The 21,336-nt window shown below is 53.1% G+C and overlaps 1 protein-coding gene across 1 annotated transcript; it reads left to right on the top strand.

The window, feature by feature from the left end:
- Nucleotides 1–1,352: 1,352 nt before the first annotated feature.
- SCD5 (stearoyl-CoA desaturase 5) lies at nt 1,353–21,035 on the top strand. Its single transcript, XM_066996639.1, has 5 exons — nt 1,353–2,123; nt 12,334–12,464; nt 15,876–16,081; nt 18,662–18,894; nt 19,352–21,035. Exons 1-5 carry the CDS (start codon nt 1,439–1,441, stop codon nt 19,540–19,542), a joined length of 1,446 nt encoding a protein of 481 aa, XP_066852740.1. The 5' UTR covers nt 1,353–1,438; the 3' UTR covers nt 19,543–21,035.
- The last annotated feature ends 301 nt before the right edge of the window (nt 21,036–21,336 follow it).

The raw sequence follows: 21,336 nt of genomic DNA on the forward strand, positions 1-21,336 counted from the left end.
GGAGGATATGTGCACAGGGGCAGGAGGTGCCTGTGCTAACAGGCCAGTGTCTTGCTCAGGTCAGCAAGGCACCATTCAGCAGAAAGTCTGGCTGGGTTGCCAGCAAATGCAAGATGCCCAAAGGAGGGGAAAACTCTAACATGTCCCTCTGAACACCGGCCTCAGTTCTCATTTCCAGCGTGTGTGCAGCCACCACATGTTTTCCGCTAAGTGCAGCTGACAAAACCAGGCAATTCATATCACAAATTTCTGAATCACACTGAGGCTACTTTGTTTTGTTTTGTGTTTTGTATTTCCTTTGCTCTTTTGAGAATATGAACCCTGGGGCATTTACAAAGAAAATTCCATTTCATGTGTGTTGCTTTGCTTGCAGCTATTTGGTTTTCTTCTTTAGGCACTTCTGGCTCACAGAGATGACAGTCAGATTTGCAAAGTCTTTTCTTTGCATCTCCTGCTGTGAGCCACAGCTTAGCCTGGCAGTGCAGGTCTCTGTCTGCTCCACATGGCCCCTATGTCATGACCAAGGCAGCCTGGTAACTTTTTAAAAGCCAGGGGCTCCCAAATTGTACTGCTGCTCACAGTCACCACAGTGAGCAGGGGCTGACACCAAAGCTCTGCTGCTTGAGTGGTGATTTCTGGGATCAGGGGAGCAGTGACATGCTCCACTCACACATCACAAGTAGTTTCCTGGTGTGTTTGCCTCTTGCCAGGGTGGCAGGACTGTTTGTGGTTGTTAGTTGCTGGCCTTCAGGAGCCACTATTCACCTGTGCAAGTGTGGAAGACCGACATCCATCCTGAGCCCACATAAGCTGGGTCAGGGCGAGTGCTTTCACCTGGGTTCTTAGAGCTGTGCTCCCTGCATGCTGTACTCCCTTGCTGCCTGGTAGCGCTCCCGTTGTGCTCGCCCTGAGTCTGACCTTCCTCCATTAAACACTGATGGCACTGTACCCGTCTGCATATGGCATGGGCAGGACAAGTGGTGCTGTTTACTCTTGGAAGCCTGAGGGTCTCCTCCTGCACCACAGCAGCCAGCACGTAGAGGTTCTTTCTGCTCCCAGCTGCCAAGAGATGGAAAAATCATTGAACGGCTCAGTCCTCCCTCCTGCCTGCCCCCAACCCGAGTCCTGAAAGGATGTCACATCTCCTCTCACCCTCACTACCCACAGCCTGATAAATGTCACCACCCTGCGGGCTTGTGCCCCCTCACAACACCCTGCCCTCAGCGCGGCCCCTCCTGGGGCTGTTAATAATACCAGTGGCCGTTGGGACCCCGAGGGGCAGGCGTTGGAGCCCTGAGGGGAGGGAGCCTGTTGGGACCCTCAGGGGCGGCCACTGGGACCGCCGTGAGGGGTGGCTGCTGGGACCCCGAGGGGCAGCTGTTGGCACCCTGAGGGGAGCCCGCTCGGACCACCCTGAGGGGCAGCCACTGGGCCCCTGATGGGCAGCTGTGGGAGCTCCATGTGGAGACCGTTGGGACCTTCAGGGGTGACCACTGAAGCCCTGAGGGAAGCCCATTGGGACCACCCTGAGGGGCAGCTCTTGGGACCCTCAGGGGCGGCCGTTGGAGCCCCACGGGGAGACCGTTGGGACCCCCGAGGAGCAGCCGCCGGGAGCCTCAGGGGCACGCGCCGGGACCGCCCTGAGGGGAGCCCGCTGCACCCCCAGCGGCGGCCGCCGTGCTCTCTCCCCCTCAGCGCCGCGCCGGGCGGCGGCCATTGGCTGTCGCTATGCGGGGCCGGCTGCCGACTCCTCCCGCCGCCCGCCCGCCCGCCCCCCGCCGCGCGGTGCGGGAGAGCCGCGGAGCAGGGGCAGCAGGAGCAGGGGCAGGAGAAGCAGGAGGAGGAGGAGGGGAGGAAGCAGCAGGAGGAGGAGGAGGAGGCGGCGGCGAGGAGCGGAGCGGAGCGGAGCGGCCGCCCCGAGGCGCCCCCCGGCCGCGCTGCGCGGTCTCCGCCGCCGCCGCCGCCGCCCCCCCCGTGTCGCTGGGAGCGCGGCGGCGAGATGGCGGCGGGCGGCGGGCAGGCCATCGTGTGGCGCAACGTGGTGCTCATGGGGCTGCTGCACCTGGGCGCCGTCTACGCGCTCAGCCTGGTGCCGAGGGCGCAGCTCCTCACCCTGCTCTGGGGTGAGTCCGGCTGCCGGGGGCGGGGGGCGCCGGGGGCCGGGGGCTGCGCGAAGGGCCCCCCCCGGCCGCTTTTGTTCCGCCTTTGTCGGCCGAAAGCCGGCGCGGCTCGGCTGGGGGGGGGGGGGGCGGCAGCGCCGGCCTCGGCGGAGGTGGGGGGCGTGAGGGGCCGGGGGAGTCGGCGCCGACCCGGGCGGAGGGGCTCTGCGGGCAGCGGGCGGCGGGAGGCGACCACCGGCAGAAGCCGACAGCCGCGGGGATCGGGGATGCGCTGCCTGCTTGAAGGATTCCCGATTTTTTTATTTTTTTTTCCCCGTGGGTCCGGCTCCTGCCGTTCTGCGCTCCTCGCGGTGAAGCCCGAGGAACTGGCGGAGCGGGTCTGTTGCGCCCGGAGGTGAAGGCGGCCATCAGTTACCAGCCGCGCACAAGTTTTCAGCCGGGGAACCGTTCGTGGGTCTGCGGAGGGGAGCTGCCTTCCGGAGTAGCCCCCCGCTTCACACCAGCCCCGAACCCTCAGGCGCGCACACTCTGAGGAGGGTTTTAGGGCCATCGTGTCCCCCCCTGCCTTCCGTCCCCCTCCCCGTCACGGCTGGCCTCGGCTGTGGCAGGGGGACCGGCAGAGCCCGGCCAAGCTGCGTGGCTTGGGCGCGTCACCTGCACCCTGCTTTCAAACCTTTTTGGTCCCCCAGTGTGTGGCAGGTGGGCTTTCTCTTATCCTTGTGGCCTTTCTGAGAAAATGCGTTGAAATCTTCTCTGATTCTGCTCAGTCTTAATTATGAAGCTCCTAAAGGCAGGAGCCGAAGGGTTGAATGACCAGCTTCAGCCCTCCATCCTTCAAGGTATTTTTTTTCTGGTTGACTTTGCAGAGATGCTAAATAATAAACAGATCTCAACGACTTTGCAACTTAATCCCTTTCTCTCTCCCGTTTCTCAATGCTGTTATTTTTAACAGCCACCCAACAGCAGACTGAAAAGTTTTTGCAGGAGCTGGCTGGGCAGTTTCACAGGGGCTCTTCAGCAGGGAGCAAGCATGCTGAGTCCAGCCATCCGGAGCGGTGGGCGAAGTAAAATACAGCACCTCCTGCAGAATATCTACGGCTAAAGTGTGTGGCATCGCGCTGGAGGCAGGGGTAGACAACAGCAGCGTTGTTGTTGCTCAGGTTAATGAACTTGGCCTCATTGGTGCGTGGCAGGATGCGGGCAGCAGTCGGTGGCTCACCAGCGCCTGCCTGGCTTCTTATTTATCCTCCTCAGGGACGTCTGTAGCTCAGGAAGCACTCGGCTGGGCTGGGCAGGGTGCTGCCTGCACAACGCAGGGCACACTTTTCCCTTAGCGAACCCACTTGGTTGTCCCTGATGCACCAGCACCGCTGTGCCACCTCAAAAACAGCTGTCCTAGCCAAAGTGCGTGCTCAGCAGGACCCATTTCCACTGGTAATTTATTGACACTCGTCCAGCCATACGTAACAGACAACGGAAAAAAAGCTGGCAAGAGAAGGCTTGGCTGGGTGTTTGCTCAGGATTATCTGTGCTCCTCTGTTCCCGTTGCTTCCTGCACAAGCACGTGGAGGCAGGCGTTACAGCTCATCGAACCCCACGCGCAGCTGGGGCTGCGGACGGGATCCCCACTAGCTCTGTGTAATACCGCCAGGCTGCCTGGAGAGCACTGGGAATTGGGTTGTTTCTCAAGGGATGCATGCTTACACCGCTTAAAATGCCAGCTTTTGGGTTTCCTGCTGCCTCCTTGGAACTAGTGCTGCACCTTGGATACGACCCCTGCTCTGCCAGCCCCTTCCTGTCCTTTGCTGCAGTTCCTGGGGCCCCCAGGGGTGTGTTCAGCCGTCGGTGTGGTTTCAGCAGCACTTGCTGGGCACTATCGCGTCTGTTTATGGACATGAACTTGTGCGGAGGGGTCCACAGCGCGTGTGGCAGGTCGCATCCCTTCCATAAGCCTGGAACGGGCCGTTAAGTGACCAGCCGGCGCTCCCCGCCAAATGCCCAGCCAGTGCCTGGGTTAGTTAAACAGCACAAAAAGTCCCTTTGACATCCTGCAACAGGGAAAGTTATGGCCTCGTGCCTACGCGGGAGGGGAGGTTTGCCACTGCTTTTCGTGTCGTTCAGGACATCCCATCACACGGGGCTGAAAGCCAGTGGGCCCCGGGGGTCAGCGTGGTGCCTGCAGGGCTCTGCCATCATCGCCTCCTCCTCCTCAGCCCTGCTGGTAGGCGACCCGCGCCAGGAGGCACATGTTGCTGCTGTGCGCTGCAGATGCGAGTTTTATCGGTCTTGCAAGGTTCAGAAGCCGTGTGTGTTCTTGAGTGCCATCTGCTGGCTCGTCGGTGTGAAACGGTTTTGGTCGGTAGCGCTCCTGTGCGCGGCGTGCTCACTGAGGGAGGCTCCCGGTGCGCTAGGAGCTCCACACGGGTGGTTGTACATAGAAATGCTAGCTCCAGGGGAGCTGCACTCTGTACCTCCGAGACCTCTCTGGAAGCAGGACATGGAGGTGCCACCTGCGTTTCAGGCGTGGATTGGAGGCGCTTGATTTAAACTTGTGCTGTCTCTCCTGCTGCCGCTCCGCCAGGAGCACCCTGGGGGTTCTGCGGTGGTTATACTCGGGCAATTTCTTGCAGGCAAGATTTTGGGTCAGCAAATGTGTAGTGACTGCTTTTCTCTTAAAATTCTATGAGGAGGTATCCAAGGCTGCCTTGGTAGGAGGGATTTACTGGGCGAAACAACCTTTCCTCGCCTTCGTCTCAGCAGAGACCGCCCTGCTCCGAGGTGCGCTGCTGCAGGACATGTTCCTGCCGCTCAGATGTTTTCCCTTCCCCAACATTCGCTCCTCGCCTGCTCTGGCTGTTGCTGGAGGTGATTGCTTACAGTCTTACCTGTGAACTTCCCCAGATTCAGCTTTAAGTGCGTTTATTTGTTTCCTGTCTGGATCTCGCCCCCTTGCACTGTTGATTCCTTTTTGTTTTCCTCTGTTTTGTGTGCTGCGTGTCACATACGCACCATGAACGTGGTAAAGGACTGGAGAAAGCATCTTGTGCCTGTGTGCATGCTGCGTGGGCCCTCCGTCGTTTTGCTCTCAGCAGGAGCGTTTCAGGCACTCCAAACACGTTCTTGCAGCTGGGCAGAATATGCAGGGCAGTGAGCGATGGAGCTGCTCGTGGGCAGAGCCTGACGTGCCACCAGGCAGAGCGGCACCAGCCACGCAGACCGGCTTGTCTGGGCTTCCTGCGGTTGCTTTCATGGAGGGAGAAGCACTGCTCACTCTGCTGGGCTCACCCAGCAGAACTTAGTATGCATCCTCATCGCTGCCGCTGCGCCTTCCCTCCCTGCAATTACGGTTGCACTTGTAATTAGCACTGATGTTGTAATTGAAGCCAAGCAATTTCTTGTCCTGCAGGGACTGTCAGAACAGTCTGAACAAGGCAGAAACCTGATGTGGGCTGCTGTGGCTGCCTGGCAGGTCTCTGAGCCCTCTCTTTGTGGAGGAGAACTGTGTTTTTCCAAGAGGAGGAGGGGCTGGCGGTAGGGCAGTGACTGTAAATGCAAAGGGCTGAGCTTGAGTTTTGGGACAGGCCATAGCAGGAGATGAACCGCTGAATCTTCCCAGCCTGCAGTTGCTTGGTCAGAAAGCCTTCCAGAGTGCTGGAAATGGGAAACAGACACCTGCTGGGTCACAGCGCCAACTGGAAATGGCAGCACGCCTTACGAAAACGCCAGAAACACCTTATTATTCTAGGGGATGGAGGGTGTATGAAGGGTTTTTGCATTTTATTGGATTTCGGTAGTGGCCAGCGCCATCAGGTTGTAACTTCTTTCCAGAGCTCACTGTGCTGTTGGTGTGGAAAATGCTCCCCTAGTCCTGAACCGAAGCACGTAGTCATGGTGGTGTCTGCAGGCCGTCGGCTCCCTGCTGCCGTCGGCCGTGCTGCTGCCATAAGCAGGCATCGCTGCCAGCTGCTCGCAGGAGCCGTGGAGTCCTTCGCCTTTGGTGCAGAGGGGGAGGCTGGCGTCCTCTGCCCCTGGTTCCTCAGGGCAGAGCTGCACGCCCAAGGCCAGTCTCTGGAGCCCTCTGCTAATGGCTGGAGTACACACTTCCTTTCCTTCCATGCTTGAGGAACAAGAGAAAATCAATGCTAGCTCTTCGTCAGTGTTTCTAGAGTACTTGCAGGCCAGCGGAGCCCTTGCCAGCCTGCGGATTGAGGACAGCAGTGAGGTCACTGGGGGAGAAGTGAAATCTGCCGATGGTTTTGTGATGACGCGGGATCCAGCTGAGCCGAGAGAGGCCACACAGAAGCATGACAAATTTCAGAGAAATCAGAAATCAAAGCATCTCCCAGCCTTCTCTTTTGATCTAAAAATACATAGAAACTGTTCGGCGTCTTAAGGCAATCTTCAGTTGCTGGTGAGTTCAGGGAATCTGTGTGTGCTTCCTAGGGGAATTATAGCGTTCTCTGGAATACTTGCTGTCATCCGCACTTCCCACTGCTCTCTTGGCTTTATTTATGTCACTTTGGCCGCAGTTGTCAATGTGAACGTTTCTGCTATTCCAACCGGAATAAAGCCTTTTGTATACTCAGCCAAAAGCGCTGGCTCTGGGGAGCGTTCCTGAAACTGCGTACGCAGGCATGTGCATCCAGACGGAGGCAAACTGGGTGTCTTGGGCTGGCGATGGTGGTGCCAAGGGGGCGCGACAGACATCTTCTGGAGCTCCTCCACCCTGCCACTGCCAAACTCACCTGCTTCGCAGCTCCAAACTGCCTCCCCTCTTCCTTTTGATGCGTTTCATCTTCTCTTTTTCTCTCTTGGTTCGATTTAGAGCAGCTCAGAGAATGTGCAAATCTAATTTTAGATGAACCCGCTCCTGGCCTGAGATTTCACACGTTTGCTCTTCACACGAATGCGTGGCTCCCCTGAGAGCTGGCGTGCACTTCCCAGCAGGCGGCTCGGGGAATTGGTGCTTTTTAATTCTCGGCTGCTGGTTTGAGTCCAGCCCACGGTGCTTTTGATGCCAGCCTTTGACAGCTGGCAGGGCTCAGCGAACAGCCGATGGCCTTTTCGCTCTGTCTGTACGCGGAGACCCCGGGCCACGGCAACTTAACGCTTCTTGGCGGGGGCCGCGGTGGGAAGCTTTCCCCCCTTAGTAATTGCAGTCCCAGGTCAGGACACCAGCCTTCCTCAGAGGGTGACGTGGATTAAGTGCTGCGTTACTGCTCCTCGTGTCTCCCAGCTGCAGAGGCAGAGTTCTCCAGGGCTGTCTGGAGAACTGATCCTCAAACCCAGACCTGATAATACAGCATGTTGGGCTGGCCCTGACAGCAGACACAGCATTTGAAACACAAATATCCCAAAGCTTAGCATCATCGAATGGTGGTGCAACAAAGTCTGGTGGTACCAGACTGCGTGAAGTGAGTTTACTGGTTGTGTTTGTGGACTGAGCCCTGGTGTTGAGGCAGGGGTGTTTTCGCCCCGCTATCTGTGTGAGCCGTTAAGTGGTGGCTCTGGGTGACTGCTGAAGTGGATGGCAGCAGGAGCTGGATAACCCCGGTGTGAGCTAGGAGTGTCCATGTACTTTCCCTCATTTGGGCAGTAGTCGTGCATTAGTCCAAAACCTGCCCGTGAACAACAGCAGACACCCACAAGTGAGGAACAGAAGGCGGATGGAGGATATGCAGATGTGATGTAATTTTTAGAAAGGGAAAAAATCCTAACCGTAAGGTACAGAACTGTTACATATTTATAGCCATCAGTCAGCTTTGCAGCGCTCACCCTGTGCTTGAGCAACTTGCTGTTTTTATTTCTCATGCAGTTCTCGTAGCCTGATGGAAGACCTTGACTTTTATGCAGTCGATTATTAAAATTCCCTTGCAAGCAATTTTGCTCTGGCTCAATAAGCTGAGGTAAATGTCAGCGTGTAAATTCGCAAATGTTGCGTGTCCATCCCTGTTAGTTTTAACCCTCACGTTGCAACTGACGCTAACAAGTCAGGCTGTGGCGCCCCTCCGCACACAGCTCTCCAGCCCCCGCAGCGGGCGGGATGAAAATGGCCCGCGCTGAGATGCAAACGTCTTGCCAGGCTTGCTCATGCAGGTTTCCCCAAGGCTTTCCCACAGAAGGAATATTTCCACCAAACGGCATCATGTCACGAGAGGGCTTTGTTGCGCAGCGGCACGGGGAGGCCGGGGCAGCGCTCAGCGGTCCGACGAATGTTGCTGCCCCACGGGAGGCGTCGCCGAGCCTTGTCCTGCATGCTGCAGCCCATTTCTCTATCGACAGCAGCACCGCTGTGGACACGCTATTGATTTTTGTCTCCCAACTACTATTTTTATATCCGCTGCCGTGTCCCTCAGAGATGATTGCCATTTGCTCCGTGCAACTGGGTTATGTTTGACATTGGCGGCGTGTGGATGGTTGCTCCCTGATGCGGTGCCTCCTTGAAATCTGTGTCTGAGGAGGATGGCCAGCCATTTCACCCCTTTCAGCAGCCAGCGTTGTCTGTTCAGACGTGCAGAGTTCACCCGGTGCCCCTTGGATTTCTTGTTTAGGTTCATTTGCTGTTTCTTTTTTTCAGCCAGGTAAAGGTCCAAAGCCCTCAGTAATCCTCTGGATTCGCTACCCGTAGATACGTGTCCCATCTCCAGTGTGCTTTGGGAAAGAAAACAAGTTCGTCAAATTGTGATGTTAAACACACAACAGACTTGGAATTCTCAGGGGGAGAGATTTGCTCCGATTTAAGCCACCACTTAGAGCAGAGGGTGGTTTTCTGATGCCTCTGGAGGTGCCACAAACTGTGGCAATATCCCCAGTCTTCCTAGAGGTTGGCCCCTCAGACGCACAGATTTTCAGAGGGGTTTGCTGCTTGATGTAACACGGGTTTTCTGGAAATCTGGCCACGGGAGTGATGAGCTGTTCTGAGAAAGCTGACCCAAATGCTTTACACTGCTGGTCTCCCATCCCATCCATTTTTAAACAATTTGCCTGGTGTAGTTTGCCGTGCTTCTCCCTGACGGTGAGATGATACCCCTGCGCCTGCTGTTCTGCATCCCATTGATGTCTCGCTGCCCTATCGTGTGGCAAGCTCAGAATATTTCATGTGCTGGTGGTGATCATCCTTGCAGGTGTCTGCTTCCCCAAGCATCTCATCCTCACTGCAGATCCCTGTCTGTGCTTGTGGCCCCAGAGCTTCATCGCTTTGCTTTTTTCTATCCAGGCAGATTCTTTTTTCGAGCCTTTTCTGCATGGATCCTTTTGTGTTTCTTAGCTCTCTCACCGCTGCTCCGAATTTAGCATCCTCTGCAGTTGTAATTAATATGCTGTTTGCCTTTGTTTCAGGTCATTAATAAGCATGTTGAATAAAAATCTTCTGCCTATTGATTCTGGCGCGTTCCCATAAATAGCATCTGTGCAGAGGCACCGCGTACTTGGAGCCTAGCAACCTGCCGGCTCCCTGTGCTCACAGTGCTTGAACCTCCGCTCCCTCTTCATCTCCTGTCCTCTCCTCGGCTTCTCTCCTTTGTCCCATCGTACGGCTCACTCACTGCTTGTTATCCTTCCCCTCTTCCGAAGCGTTGTGTGTCCACTGCGGCACACGAGCTCGCGGTTGGAAGCGCTCCTGCCGGACCTCCTGCATGATGGATGAGAAAGGCGATAATAAACCGCGCTGGCCACTCCTTGGCAGGGATTAGTGGCCAAGTGACATTCTCAGGCACCCTAATTCCTGCCAGAACCACAGCAATCTGGTCTCACTGTTCGGTGCGTTTGTCCAACAGGATTTGCGTCTGCTCTGGTCACTGAACTCCTGAGGTGGGTTTTTTGTTATTTTTTTTTCCTGGGGACGCTTCAGCCCTTGGGATTTATTTTAGGAAAGTTCCTGCTGTTGCGATTCCTCCCCTGCAAAGCCAAAGAAGAGGCATGCTGCGTGGGTACAAAGCCCAGCCATTCCAGCTTCCCTTTGTGCTACGGAAGGCCCAGCAAGCTATTCTTTTTGGCGATACCTCCGTCTTCATTAACGGTAGGCTAGAAAATGGGATTCACAAGGAGGGTGCTCTTGAAATACCAAGTCCCCTGAAGAGACAGGTGAAGACGGGATTTCAGTCCCTAGGACTAGCATGAGGTTAACAAGCGAAAAACCCACAGACAATATGTTCTTCTGATGATTCAGGACTATAGCCTTAATATTTCTGTGTTGCCTGGATGTCAGTATTCGGTGTGTCACAGATCTCTTCCCACAATTGCAGTCATCTGAGCAATTTGAAAGGCTCTATTTTGTGATGTTCCTGCCACATCGTTGCTTCACCAGCCCGACCTGGCTCCGTATCACATACAGAAAATGACAGGATGGGTTTCCCTGCATTGTGTAAGACAAGTCGGTGTCCTTGCCGTGACAGGGCACGTGTCAGGGCAGCGAGAGGAAACCGGAGCGCGAGGTAGTTGTGGTGTCCGCGTCATTACTGATCTGAGCGTTGTCAAGCAAAAAGTGGAAATACCACTCAGGGAGCGTGTGTGTTTTTCAGTGCCTTTGGGTACCTCCCTTCGGGAAGCAGGCACGAGTCTGGATTTGGCAACAGACTTCAGCGCCACACTGGCCTGCACAGCTGAACCTTTTCTGGGAGTAGTGCGAACGCTGCAGCCTGCTGGGAAGGGAAAGACCTCCTCAGAGACGGAATCGAAAGCAGGTTTTAAGGGACGTTCCATCTTTACTAGGATCTTTCCAGCTCCTTTTGTGTGTTGAGTTTGTGAGAAAGGCTCTGGTGTGCTGTGCGGGAGATGAACCCTGGACATGTACATAACGTGAGGCAGTCTGGGTAAAGCTGTTTCTAAGGATCCACCAGCAGCGTGGGTAAGGTCCGTTTACTTCTTTAGTCTGCAGGGGTGACAATCAGCATCAAATACGGGTGCCATTTTTTCTACCAAGTGCCTTCTGACTGTATTTTGTCTTCCAACACTGTAAGTACAAGCAGTATGAGTTAGGATTGGATAGAGGGACACAGTAGGCACCCACCTATGCGTGGAGATTTTAATTTTCATTTTGCACAGATAGCTGTTTTACATTAAGTACTGGAAAAAGCTGACCGAAGATTCCTTTCTTTCCACTGTCCGCCTGTCAGGGTTGCCTGCTGTTGTGCAGATCGACACAAGTAAACCCCCCCCTTTCACAGACAGGGTTTCCCCTTTTTGTTCCAGGAACTCTACCTAGGTGTTTGAATTAGACACGTTTTGGTTAAAGCAGCACGTGTGTTTCAGGTGGCAGGCTGCCCTGGGCAAACAGCACGTCACCTTACACCATGCAAACTCATTTCAGGTCACAGTGTGAGAAATCAATGCTTCTTTTGGAAGGAGACGTAAGAGTCTACTGTCATGGCAGCTGGGCAGCCTGACTGGGAGTCGCTGAAGTGGTCCAGTTCATTTGTGATTTGTATAAATACTTCAAGGTGAGCTTGGCCAGCTGGAGCTGTGGGACAGGAAGGGGAGATGCAGTGCTGCTGCCTTCATCGTTGGTGGCGGCGTTATTTTCAGCACGGGGCGCGCTGCAGCATGCATGTGCCGCGGCAGTGTCGAGACCGCAGCCGGTGTGGTGCAGAAGGAACAGAGCTGCTTCCTTGCTGCGCTGGCCGTCTGAAAAAATGCTCCACACAAGTTCCCTTGGCCAACTTGGTGATTACGGAAAGGCAGTTCCAGAAGCTGAGGGAGGCTGTGAATGCGGGTCTTCCTGCTGTGTTCATGTGACTGACTGGAGCTCCTGATGATGGGAAAAGTTTTTATTGTGGAAACTCTGACATGGCTTGCAATTGTGGGGGCGGGAGGTGATGCTCCTCAGTTAGCTGGCAGATGGGACTTGAGCAAAGACCTGTCTGGAGGAGGCTGGCAGTGTCCCGTTCGGAGAGCTGTCGCTGCTCTTCTGAGACAAGCGAAGAACCCTCGCTCCCCTGTACTTGGCGAAGGCACACTGTGTGTAAATGCATCGCGGCATGTGCTTCCGTGCTGCCAAACTCCGCTGAGCATCACACCAGAGAAGCGGGAAGGGGTGGGAGGGGAAATGCCGCATCCCGGGGCTGCTGGGGAGAGCTGGGCTGAGATCCTCCCCTCGTCTCCTGGGCGTCCCTGCAGGCGTGGACAAGCAGGGGCAAGGAGCAGCTTTACAGCAAAGAACGCAGTACTAAGGACAGCTGACCCCTGGCACACCTTTCCTTTTCTTTTTGTCTTTCAGCCTATTTCTGTTTCCTGGTGACAGCCCTGGGTGTGACGGCCGGTGCGCATCGCTTGTGGAGCCACCGTTCCTACAAAGCCAAGCTGCCCCTGCGGATCTTTCTGGCTGCAGCTAACTCCATGGCTTTCCAGGTGGGATAGTGGTTGCCTGTCCTGATTCTTGGCCTCCTGGCAGCTTTACCTCCTGTGCAGGGATCCCTTCAGCTTAGAGACATCAAAAGCAATACATATGTATATTATCAGCAAAAAGACGTTTGCTGATGACGCACGGTGTTGGCTTAGGAGATGCAGAGCCCCTCGCACTGCACACACAATACTTAACAGACAGTCCAGGAGCAACAGTTATTGAAGGACCAAGTTGAATGTGCCCAGATCAGGGTCTCAGCAGCTTCTCTTACCCAGGCCAGGCCCCTTGCTTTAGAGGACTATGTAGAAACTTTTGTAAGGGACGACCTCATGCAAATACGTCTGCATAATGAGGTCTCTTTGTCCAGCCAGGCAGTTGGAGTTTTTCACGTGCCCAGAAAGGAGAGCGGGCATCCTTTCACACAGTCTTAATTTATCTCTGTTTGATGCCGCTTTTTTTGGCAGTAGAATTTAAATACATTTGCAAAGAAGTGTGTTACTAGCTTTGTACTTCCTGATAGGCAATATCAGACTTCAAAATCTTTTTGTAACGTTCAGCTGGTGGTAGGAGGTAGCCCAGAACCAGGATTTCCATGGTGTGAATGTAGTTGTTCCTTTGGCTGTTCAAAACAGATCTATGCATCTGTGTTAGCGTTACACTATCTAGCTCAGCTGCTGTAACCTGTTGTGGCACTGCATACCACGTTTTTACCTTTTTCCCTCCAATACGTTTGGATGATTTCATGTACCTCAACAGAGGATGAAGGGAGTCCCTTTACCCGCTTCCGTACTGCTCATTTATCATCTTTGATTTATCTTCTTCCTAAGGTGCAGGGTATTAATCCCATTGGTCCCTTTACACCTTACAAAGAGCACAACGCTTTTGTTTGAATATGGGGATATGTCCCATTTGACTCGCACCCCCCGTTTATTCTGAGCCGTATTCCAGCCACTTTGTGCTGCTCTGTTCCTTGCAGAGCTTTACAAACCCTTTGCTCAGTGTGTTAAACAAGTGTCTGGAGTTTTGAAGAACCCCCTGGTACTGTACTCCTGTTTTACAGCAGATCTTATCTTTCATGAGTAATTCCAATGAATGTGCCAAGCTGGATTGCAGTGAGCCTGAACGCTGCAGCGGCATTGCCTTCTGCTCCCCTGGATTTGGCTCTTGGCTCTGTTGGCCTCCTCATCGCTTTTGGCTGAGGACATGGTACGGTTCCGAGGCAGTAAGTACTTCAAGGTGGCTTCAAGCTACCTTTGTGCCCTTCAGAAGGAAAGTGGAAGGCCGAGTCACCTGTTCTCAGTCTGAAGTAGTCTGAAGCCCGTTCTAGCTACCGTGACACCAATTGCCTGCCCAAGCCTGCTGGCACAACCACAAACAGGCAGCGAGCCAGTTTTCCGGTCCGTCTCCCTCCTGTTGGCTTTGGGAGGAAGCGGTAGCATTGGAGCAGCCCTGGAAGCTGCCTTATCGAAGGGCAGGGGCAGCATCTCAGCTGGGACGTGGTGGTTTCTCCCCAGCTAAGTGTCGTTGCACCGTCCTTCCTGGCTGTCCCTGTGAAACAAGAGAGCACCTGTCCACAGCTGCAGGGGCTGTTTGCGATTTCATGTGAGCGCATCGACTTTGTGATGCAGCCCAAGTGTGTCATCACGTTTGGGTCTGCAGATTTATTAAGGGGCCTGCTAACGAAACCTCATGCCCGTGTCACTGTCACAGCATGATGCTGTCGTGCTGCTTCGGAGGGGGTTTTACTCCTGCGTTTACCTGAAACTTCATCGAGAGCGACACCTTCCTGAAAAATGGTTGCTATTAATGTGCTCGCAGTTACGTGCGTGGCGCTCCAGTTGTTGGTGTATTTATTGCCAACGGTTCTGGCCTCTGGCCTTTATTTGCTCTTAGCCTTTGTGGTTTTAATTACATGTGATTTGGTTGTTTCACAGCTTCCTTGCACTTTCATCTGGGGAATCACATTTTTGCCAGCCCTGCAGGTGTTTGCTGTGGTGTGAGAAGCCAAGTTAATTTCTCACAGTATCATTGCTTTGACCTGGTTACCTGCTGTGCCACAAATAATTTTATCAAGTGCTCTTACGACAAGCTGATCGATAATCTCATTGGAAATATCATTTCTGGTTAAGAAAGAGGACCTTTCCTAGGTGTGTGCTTCTCATATAAGCCTAGTTGGTTTTAAATGCCTTGATCTTAGCATCTCCTAGTGCTCTGGATACCGCCCCTGAAGTATACATCTGACACTTGAAGCAATGCAGTGGCTTTCATTCCCTTTCATTTCTCTGCAGGGGAAAAAATAAAATGGCAGCAAGGTGAAGATCTGCCCTTGCTCTCACTGAGGAGCTTGGTGGCTTCCTTCAGTTTGCTTTGCTCAGCTCAATTCGCTTTCTTGGGCAGTGGGTTTTTGTTCCTCACCTGGCTCTTGTGGTCTCTTGCAGACAGCGCCTTTGCAATGCTGCTATCGAACTCTGGTGCGTTTGAGCTGGGCTAGTCAGTTGTTATTTTCAGTTGTTCCTGGAGTTGTTCAGCAGCTCGGGTGGCCTTGGTGCTTTCTCTCAGTGTTGGCAGCTGAGAGAATGAGCAGTGATTTCCATTATGCTTTCAGCATAGGGCTTGGGTCTCACAAAATACAAACGTGCAGAGCTGTCGTTAGCCTGGGTTTGCTGTGTCCTGCAGGGCGTCCTCTGCCTCGATGGCTGCCGCTCTGCGGTTCTTCGCAGACACCGCAGAGGGTTTCCTCAGTTCTGGGAGTGAAGCTGCTGTGGTTGGTGGTTGTGGGTGCTACTGCTGTTCCAACCCAAAGCCTTCTTTCTTTGGGTATCACTGTTTGGGTCCCTCCCTGCCTGTGCAAAGGTGGAAAAAACACAGGAAAGGGCACTCCGCTAAGCATTCTGTGGTTGAAGTTCACAGTGTTGTAGATCCAGGTATTAAATAGCTTTTTTTTTCTTTGTTCGATGCAACTGAATTCACAGATGAGTGTATGGCCAGAGTTTTCCAAGTGTTGCGCACGCTTACGATTCCCTGTGGTAGCAGCTGAGCACCACTGCAAAAGCATCCGGCTCAGCCCAATAGGCAGTGCGTCCTGCAGAGCAAACTGGGAGGCTGAAATCCCTTCAGCTGAATAATTTCAGAAAGCCTCTCTCCAAATCTGATCTGGATCCGATGCTGATCTGGTGTTGTGGGTCTGAGGCTTTTATTCTGGCCTAGCTCTAAATGCAAGACTTGGCTTCCCAAAAAGTAGGCACGTTTCCTTTGACGTCTCAGCCTCGTACTCTCGCACACACCCCTGCAGACAGAGCAGTCATTTAAATGGAAGTTTTACTGTGAGAGACTCATCCCTCCAAACTGGTTGCTGTTCCCGTGCATGCAAGGAGCTGGGGCCTCTCTCCTCTCACCCCGCTGTGCTCTCTCTGCAGAACGACATCTACGAGTGGAGCCGAGACCACCGCGTGCACCACAAGTACTCGGAGACGGACGCAGACCCGCACAATGCCCGCCGTGGCTTCTTCTTCTCCCACATCGGCTGGCTGTTTGTGCGCAAGCACCGGGACGTCATCGAGAAGGGGAGAAAACTGGATTTCACTGACCTGTTGGACGACCCCGTTGTCAGGTTCCAAAGAAAGTGAGTGGGAGCGCATGGCCATCGTGTGGCACAGGGTGGAGGGGTCCTGACCGCCTCATGGTGGCTTCTTCCTTGTTGTTGCCTGTCCTCTTTCTCCCCCGGGAGATCACTGCCACCCTGATGGCAGGCAGCAGGGCTGCAGTTGTGGCTGTGCGCCTCCTGCTTGCGGCCTGTCTTGGCCAGCTGCGCTGCGCAAGCAGCGTGCCCTGTCCTCATCCTTTTCCAGAAAGCCAAGGCTGGCTGTGAAAACAGCCACAGCAGAGGCTGCTGGGCTCTTGGCCTTCTCCTTTGATCAGTGGAGTAAAGGCTGTAGTCGCTACCTGCTGTAATGCAGAAGTGCACCTCTCGTTCTGCAAAGCCATCTGTGGCCAGCGCAGACCGAGTGCTTCCTCTCACAGGACTGTCATCCTGCACAGCATTAGTTATTGCCCCTGAGAATTAGCGCAGACCAGGTTCAGCTTGCTACATGCTCTGTGAGAGGTGGGAATTGAGCAGCACGCTGTGTTCTCTGTGTGAGTAACTGCATAGTAGGTGGAAATGGAAGATGCTCCCTGACAGCAAGCATTTGGTACAGGTGCTCTGCAGACCACATTCGCCTATTTGTGAGCATTTTCTGGGTGAGGGAAGCAGCTGGCCGAGTCCTGAAATCTGTCTCGCCTTTGCATTAGAGTAAGCTGTGCACAGAATGTTCCCTGCATTCGAGGAGCTGCAGGAGGGAGGAATTCACTGCCCTCTGTGTTGTCATTTGTTGGCTCTGTCAGCAGTAGGTGTTTGCAAAGGCTCCCTTGCGGTTTGCTGCAGCACCTCTTGGCTGTGTTGTTACCTTTACCAAGACAACAGCAGCCCACGAGAAGCAGGCTCTGCTGCCTTGGTTGTGCTGCAAACGTTGCGTAGCGATGGTGGCAGTTTTGTGCAGGGAAGTTGTGTTTCAGCAAATGCCAGGGCTCGGGATTTGAATGTAGGGCTTCCTTTCCCTTAGAAGAAAAATTCAGGTTCCTCCTTTTATGAGGCTGAAGTGGTCTTTCTGACAGCACAGAAAAAACAGCGGGTGGTCTGTTGGCAGCTGCAGGCTTTTAGGTGTGCCCGGGTGCCAGGTTTGCAGCCAGCGCTGAACTTCCCCAGGACTTCAGGTGCTGGTCTTGAGGTTTTTGCTCCGGGACTGGGCCTCAGCTGTTGAGCCCCAGCGTTACCTGCTGCTTCAGGGTTTGTGGCTCTCTTTGCATTTTGAATTGTAAACTGGTGTCATTGCAACAGCAGAGTGTTGAAAATTTCCCTGCTGCTGTGTGGCTCCTTCCCCTGCAGTACCCAGTTCATCCTCTGGAAGCCCAGGCAAGAGTTGGCAGCGTTCATGCTGGCAGAGCTGGGGCACACTCCGTTGCATGCACAGTCTCTCTTTTTTTATCCCCATCAAAGCCTTCCATTTAGTCCTCCCAGCTGCGGGCAGCAGTCCATGAAGGCACATACATTCCTCGCTGAGAGACCTGACAGCTGCACAAAGGCAGAGACTAAAAAGCAGCCCTGGTCCCTGCCACATCAACTGCTTTTGGCGGAAGAGGTGACTTTTCTGATGCCGAGCCAGTGGCACACTGGCCTGGCTGCCGACGAGGAACTCAGCTTTGTGTTCCTCCTTGACAAAGGCTGTTGCAGCTGCGAACTGCCGAGGCATCTGCCTTCTGAGGCTGGGGAGAGCGGGGTGGCAGGGTGGCAGGACAGCCTCTCGGAAGTGAAAAGCCGAGTGCTGGCTTGCTAATAGCAGGTTGCTTCCAGTAAGCATTTCTAGGTATTGCTTGGAAACATCCACAGTGTGAATGATGCTGAAAGGTAACAATAGGGACCACTAGCAATTTTTTTCCCTAACGCTGCTTCTGACACATTAACATAGTTTCTCTTGTAAAACAACAAACAAAAAACAAACATCTCAAGCTCCAAAGAACTGGATACAGCTACGGTCTACTGAGACATCATTTCAGTTAGACATGCAAGAATGTTCTTGTGGGTCAAGCTTTTTCCTCCGTTTTTGGAGTGGGTCCTGAATTAGCAGCAGTCCTTTTTCTGCCATCTTTCCATAGCATCCTAATGGTCATAGCTGTTCCTTACCTGGCACTTCTCCCTTACACATCTCCTGGCGCTTTTCAGTGCGGGTGAGTACTCGTGTCACTGCTTTAGAGAGGACAAGAATGGCAGCAGCTGTCCCTCCTAGCTCTTGGTAGTTGCCTGTGGTGCTGAGCACTAGCAAGGCTTGGCACGAGAAGGATGCCTGCCCTCAGTAGATACCAGTCAGTAGATGTGGATGTCTTGGGTTCAGACTGTTCCGGCCTGGCCAGGATTACCACAGCAGATAAATGCTCTGAAGACACTGGCGCCTTGCTTGGAGCAGTCCCATTCAAAGCAGTCTCTCCAGGGCTCCTTGGCTCTGTTCAAGTTCTTCTGCAAAACAGCCAGGAGTGCGGAGCTCAGAGAGGTTATGGGGCTGGCCCACGTTATGCCAGGGGTTTCTGTCGGACCCCTGCCTCCTGATATCCCCTCGCTCCCCTGCCGTCGTCCCCACCAAGGTAATGGTGTCCTTTTGTTTCCCCGCAGGTATTACAAGAGCTCAGTCGTGCTGATGTGCTTTGTGATCCCCACCTTTGTGCCGTGGTACCTGTGGGGAGAGAGTCTGTGGAACGCCTACTTCCTTGCCTCCATCCTCCGGTACACCATCTCCCTCAACGTCACCTGGCTGGTCAACAGCGCCGCGCACATGTACGGCAACCGCCCGTACGACAAGTACATCAACCCCAGGCAGAACACCTTTGTCACTCTGGGAGCCATTGGTAGGTGCTGTAGCCCCCCACAGAGATCTGCAAACTCAGAGCAAAATCTCGTCCTGCTGCAGCCTGGTTGGGGTTTGTGGGCACCTGCAGCTGGCCACTGCTTTGAGCCAGGGCTTGGAGGAGGCTGCACATCCTCAAGGAAGTCTTCCCCTGTTCTGCCGAAGAATGCTCTGCTTCTTGTTCGGTTGTCAGTATCCCTTCTTGAAGCAGTTCTCCTTTTCATCTCTGAGTGTTTGGGATGGGAAATGCCCCTTCCTGCCAGGGAGGGAAAGTCAAAAGCTCTAAAATGGGGGCGGTCAGGGGTCTTTCCCATAGATCTCCCGTAGCCAGGGATGCAGCATAACCTGCACGGGGTCAGGACTTTGAAAACGGGGCTTGGGATGTCCCATCCCAGCACGGTCCTGAATTCATCAGCGTGCCGGCCACACAGTCTTGTAACTCCCTCTCTGTTTCCCAGGTGAGGGTTTCCACAACTACCACCACACCTTCCCCTTCGACTACTCCGCCAGCGAGCTGGGCCTGAAGTTCAACCCCACCACCTGGTTCATTGACTTCATGTTTTGGTTGGGGTTGGTCACCGACCGGAAGCAGGCTCCGAAGGAGATGATCCAGGCACACAAGGAAAGGACTGGAGATGGCAGTGCTTGAAGAGCAGCGCTTCTCCCTGCAGCAGCGCTGGTGTGCGCGTGTGGGCACCCCCTGCTTGCACGTGCTGGTTGGAGTTCTTTTCCTCTGGTTTAAAATTAGTTTTTTCAGTTGAGCCGAATTTATTCCACAGGTTCGGCCGCAGCTTTTTTGTCTTTATTAGTTGTTTTATGTCCAAACTTCAGACTATTAAGTGTAAAAATGTTCTATATTATTTAATATTAGAGTTAAAACAGGAGAGAGATTTGATTTTAGTCACTGTAGTTCATGTCTGAAATACATTGCAATTTGCTCGTTCATGGTAAATGTGGCAGGTTGGAGGGACTAACTACCTTTTTAAAGTGCAGTGAGGGGAGAATTTGTTTCTACTCTTAATCAAATATTCTTTTGAGACACGATTCTTGGAGAGGCCGGGGCAGGGCCCAATGTGCCGTGTCAGCTACAAACTGATGGCAAGGACCAGTAACAGCACCATGGAAAACAGGATGTCCAAGGCGAGTAATCGGCCGAAGATCAGTTTGACGTTAGTTTGAAAATCTGCTTTCTTCTTTTTGTTAGCCCTGTTAGCCAGACCAACGTGCTGCTGTCTTTGCTAAATACAAAAACCATTTATTGCTGAGCAGGCTTTTGTGTTGAAGATTAGTCTCTATACAGGCCAAAATACAAACTGATGCTATGTTGAGATGATTCCTTTGTTGTCGCATATACATTGTAATTTGTAACGGTACAGAGCTCAACAATGTCTTAAGCCAAATAAAGCTTTGGTTTCGATGTTCGGAGACCTGAGTTATATTCTAATCAGTCATGGCCATTGATGCATGCATATTTTAGCTCCTTTTGCACAAGAGGCCTCTTAATTTCTTTTTCTGCCTTTGACTAGCAGGTCTTTGAAAACCGACCTTGATCGAAGTCAGTCTCTACTAATGTTTCAGCTGCATGCAACATCCATTGGTTTCTGAGCAAAATATAAAGACAGTTATGTAGCTTCTGAATTTAACATTTAACAGTTGCCTTGATTAAAAAGGAAAAAAAAGAAAAAAAAAAAGAAAAAAAAAAAGCATGTGGAATGGGACATAGAGCCCTTTGTGTTAGATGTTAGCCAGTGCAGGAGAGAGGCTTTGTACTGTCAGCACTGGAGCACTTTCGAAGATAGAGGGCATGATTTTCATTTATAAAGCAGGTCACCGCCTTGTCCCTCGCAGAGGGAGTGCTCACTTCGGGGCCACTCGGCCGCATGCCCCGGGCAGGGCAGTGATCTCGAGCTAAGTGAGACTCGGGCCCAGATATTTTCAGGAAAGATGTAGAATTAAAAAACAAAGCCACGCAATTTAAAATCAATTCTTTTTTTCTTGTTTCTTGTTTTCCAAATGATGCCATATGATATTAAAGAGTTGTCTTTATTCTGTATTTCATCCAGCAGGTGTTTTAACAGTGTTACTTTGCCATTAATGTTGTGTAAACTCTTGAGTGATTTACAATAAACAGTTATGATTAGACGGGCTGCTGTGCTTTGTTCAGAAATGTCTCCAGAAACGAAGGGCTTCATGCAGCATACGTCAGAAGCACAGCAGTGTTTCACTTGGCATTTCCAGGTATTCTCTGGGTGCAGCGTTTCCAAAGTACCTGCCCCCTCCATGTTTGTGCATTCCTCCGTGGGGGAAAGAGGGCTGTTAGCACACAGAAGGGCCCCACGAGACTGGATTGCTTTTGGCTCAGTTGCCACGCTGATAAGGAGGGGAACAGAAATTTAAAGCTGTCTTAAGCTTGAAAGGACACCATGGCAAGTTCTCACATGCG

Source organism: Anser cygnoides, chromosome 4, assembly GCF_040182565.1.
Source record: "Anser cygnoides isolate HZ-2024a breed goose chromosome 4, Taihu_goose_T2T_genome, whole genome shotgun sequence".
Lineage (NCBI taxonomy): Eukaryota > Metazoa > Chordata > Aves > Anseriformes > Anatidae > Anser > Anser cygnoides.

Coding starts and splice junctions, on each gene's coding strand:
- SCD5 (XM_066996639.1), top strand. CDS start 1,439: ATGGGCAGCTGTGGGAGCTCCATGTGGAGACCGTTGGGACCTTCAGGG. Junction 2,124..12,333: donor GCTCCTCACCCTGCTCTGGG/GTGAGTCCGGCT, acceptor TTTGTCTTTCAG/CCTATTTCTGTTTCCTGGTG. Junction 18,895..19,351: donor TGTCACTCTGGGAGCCATTG/GTAGGTGCTGTA, acceptor TCTGTTTCCCAG/GTGAGGGTTTCCACAACTAC.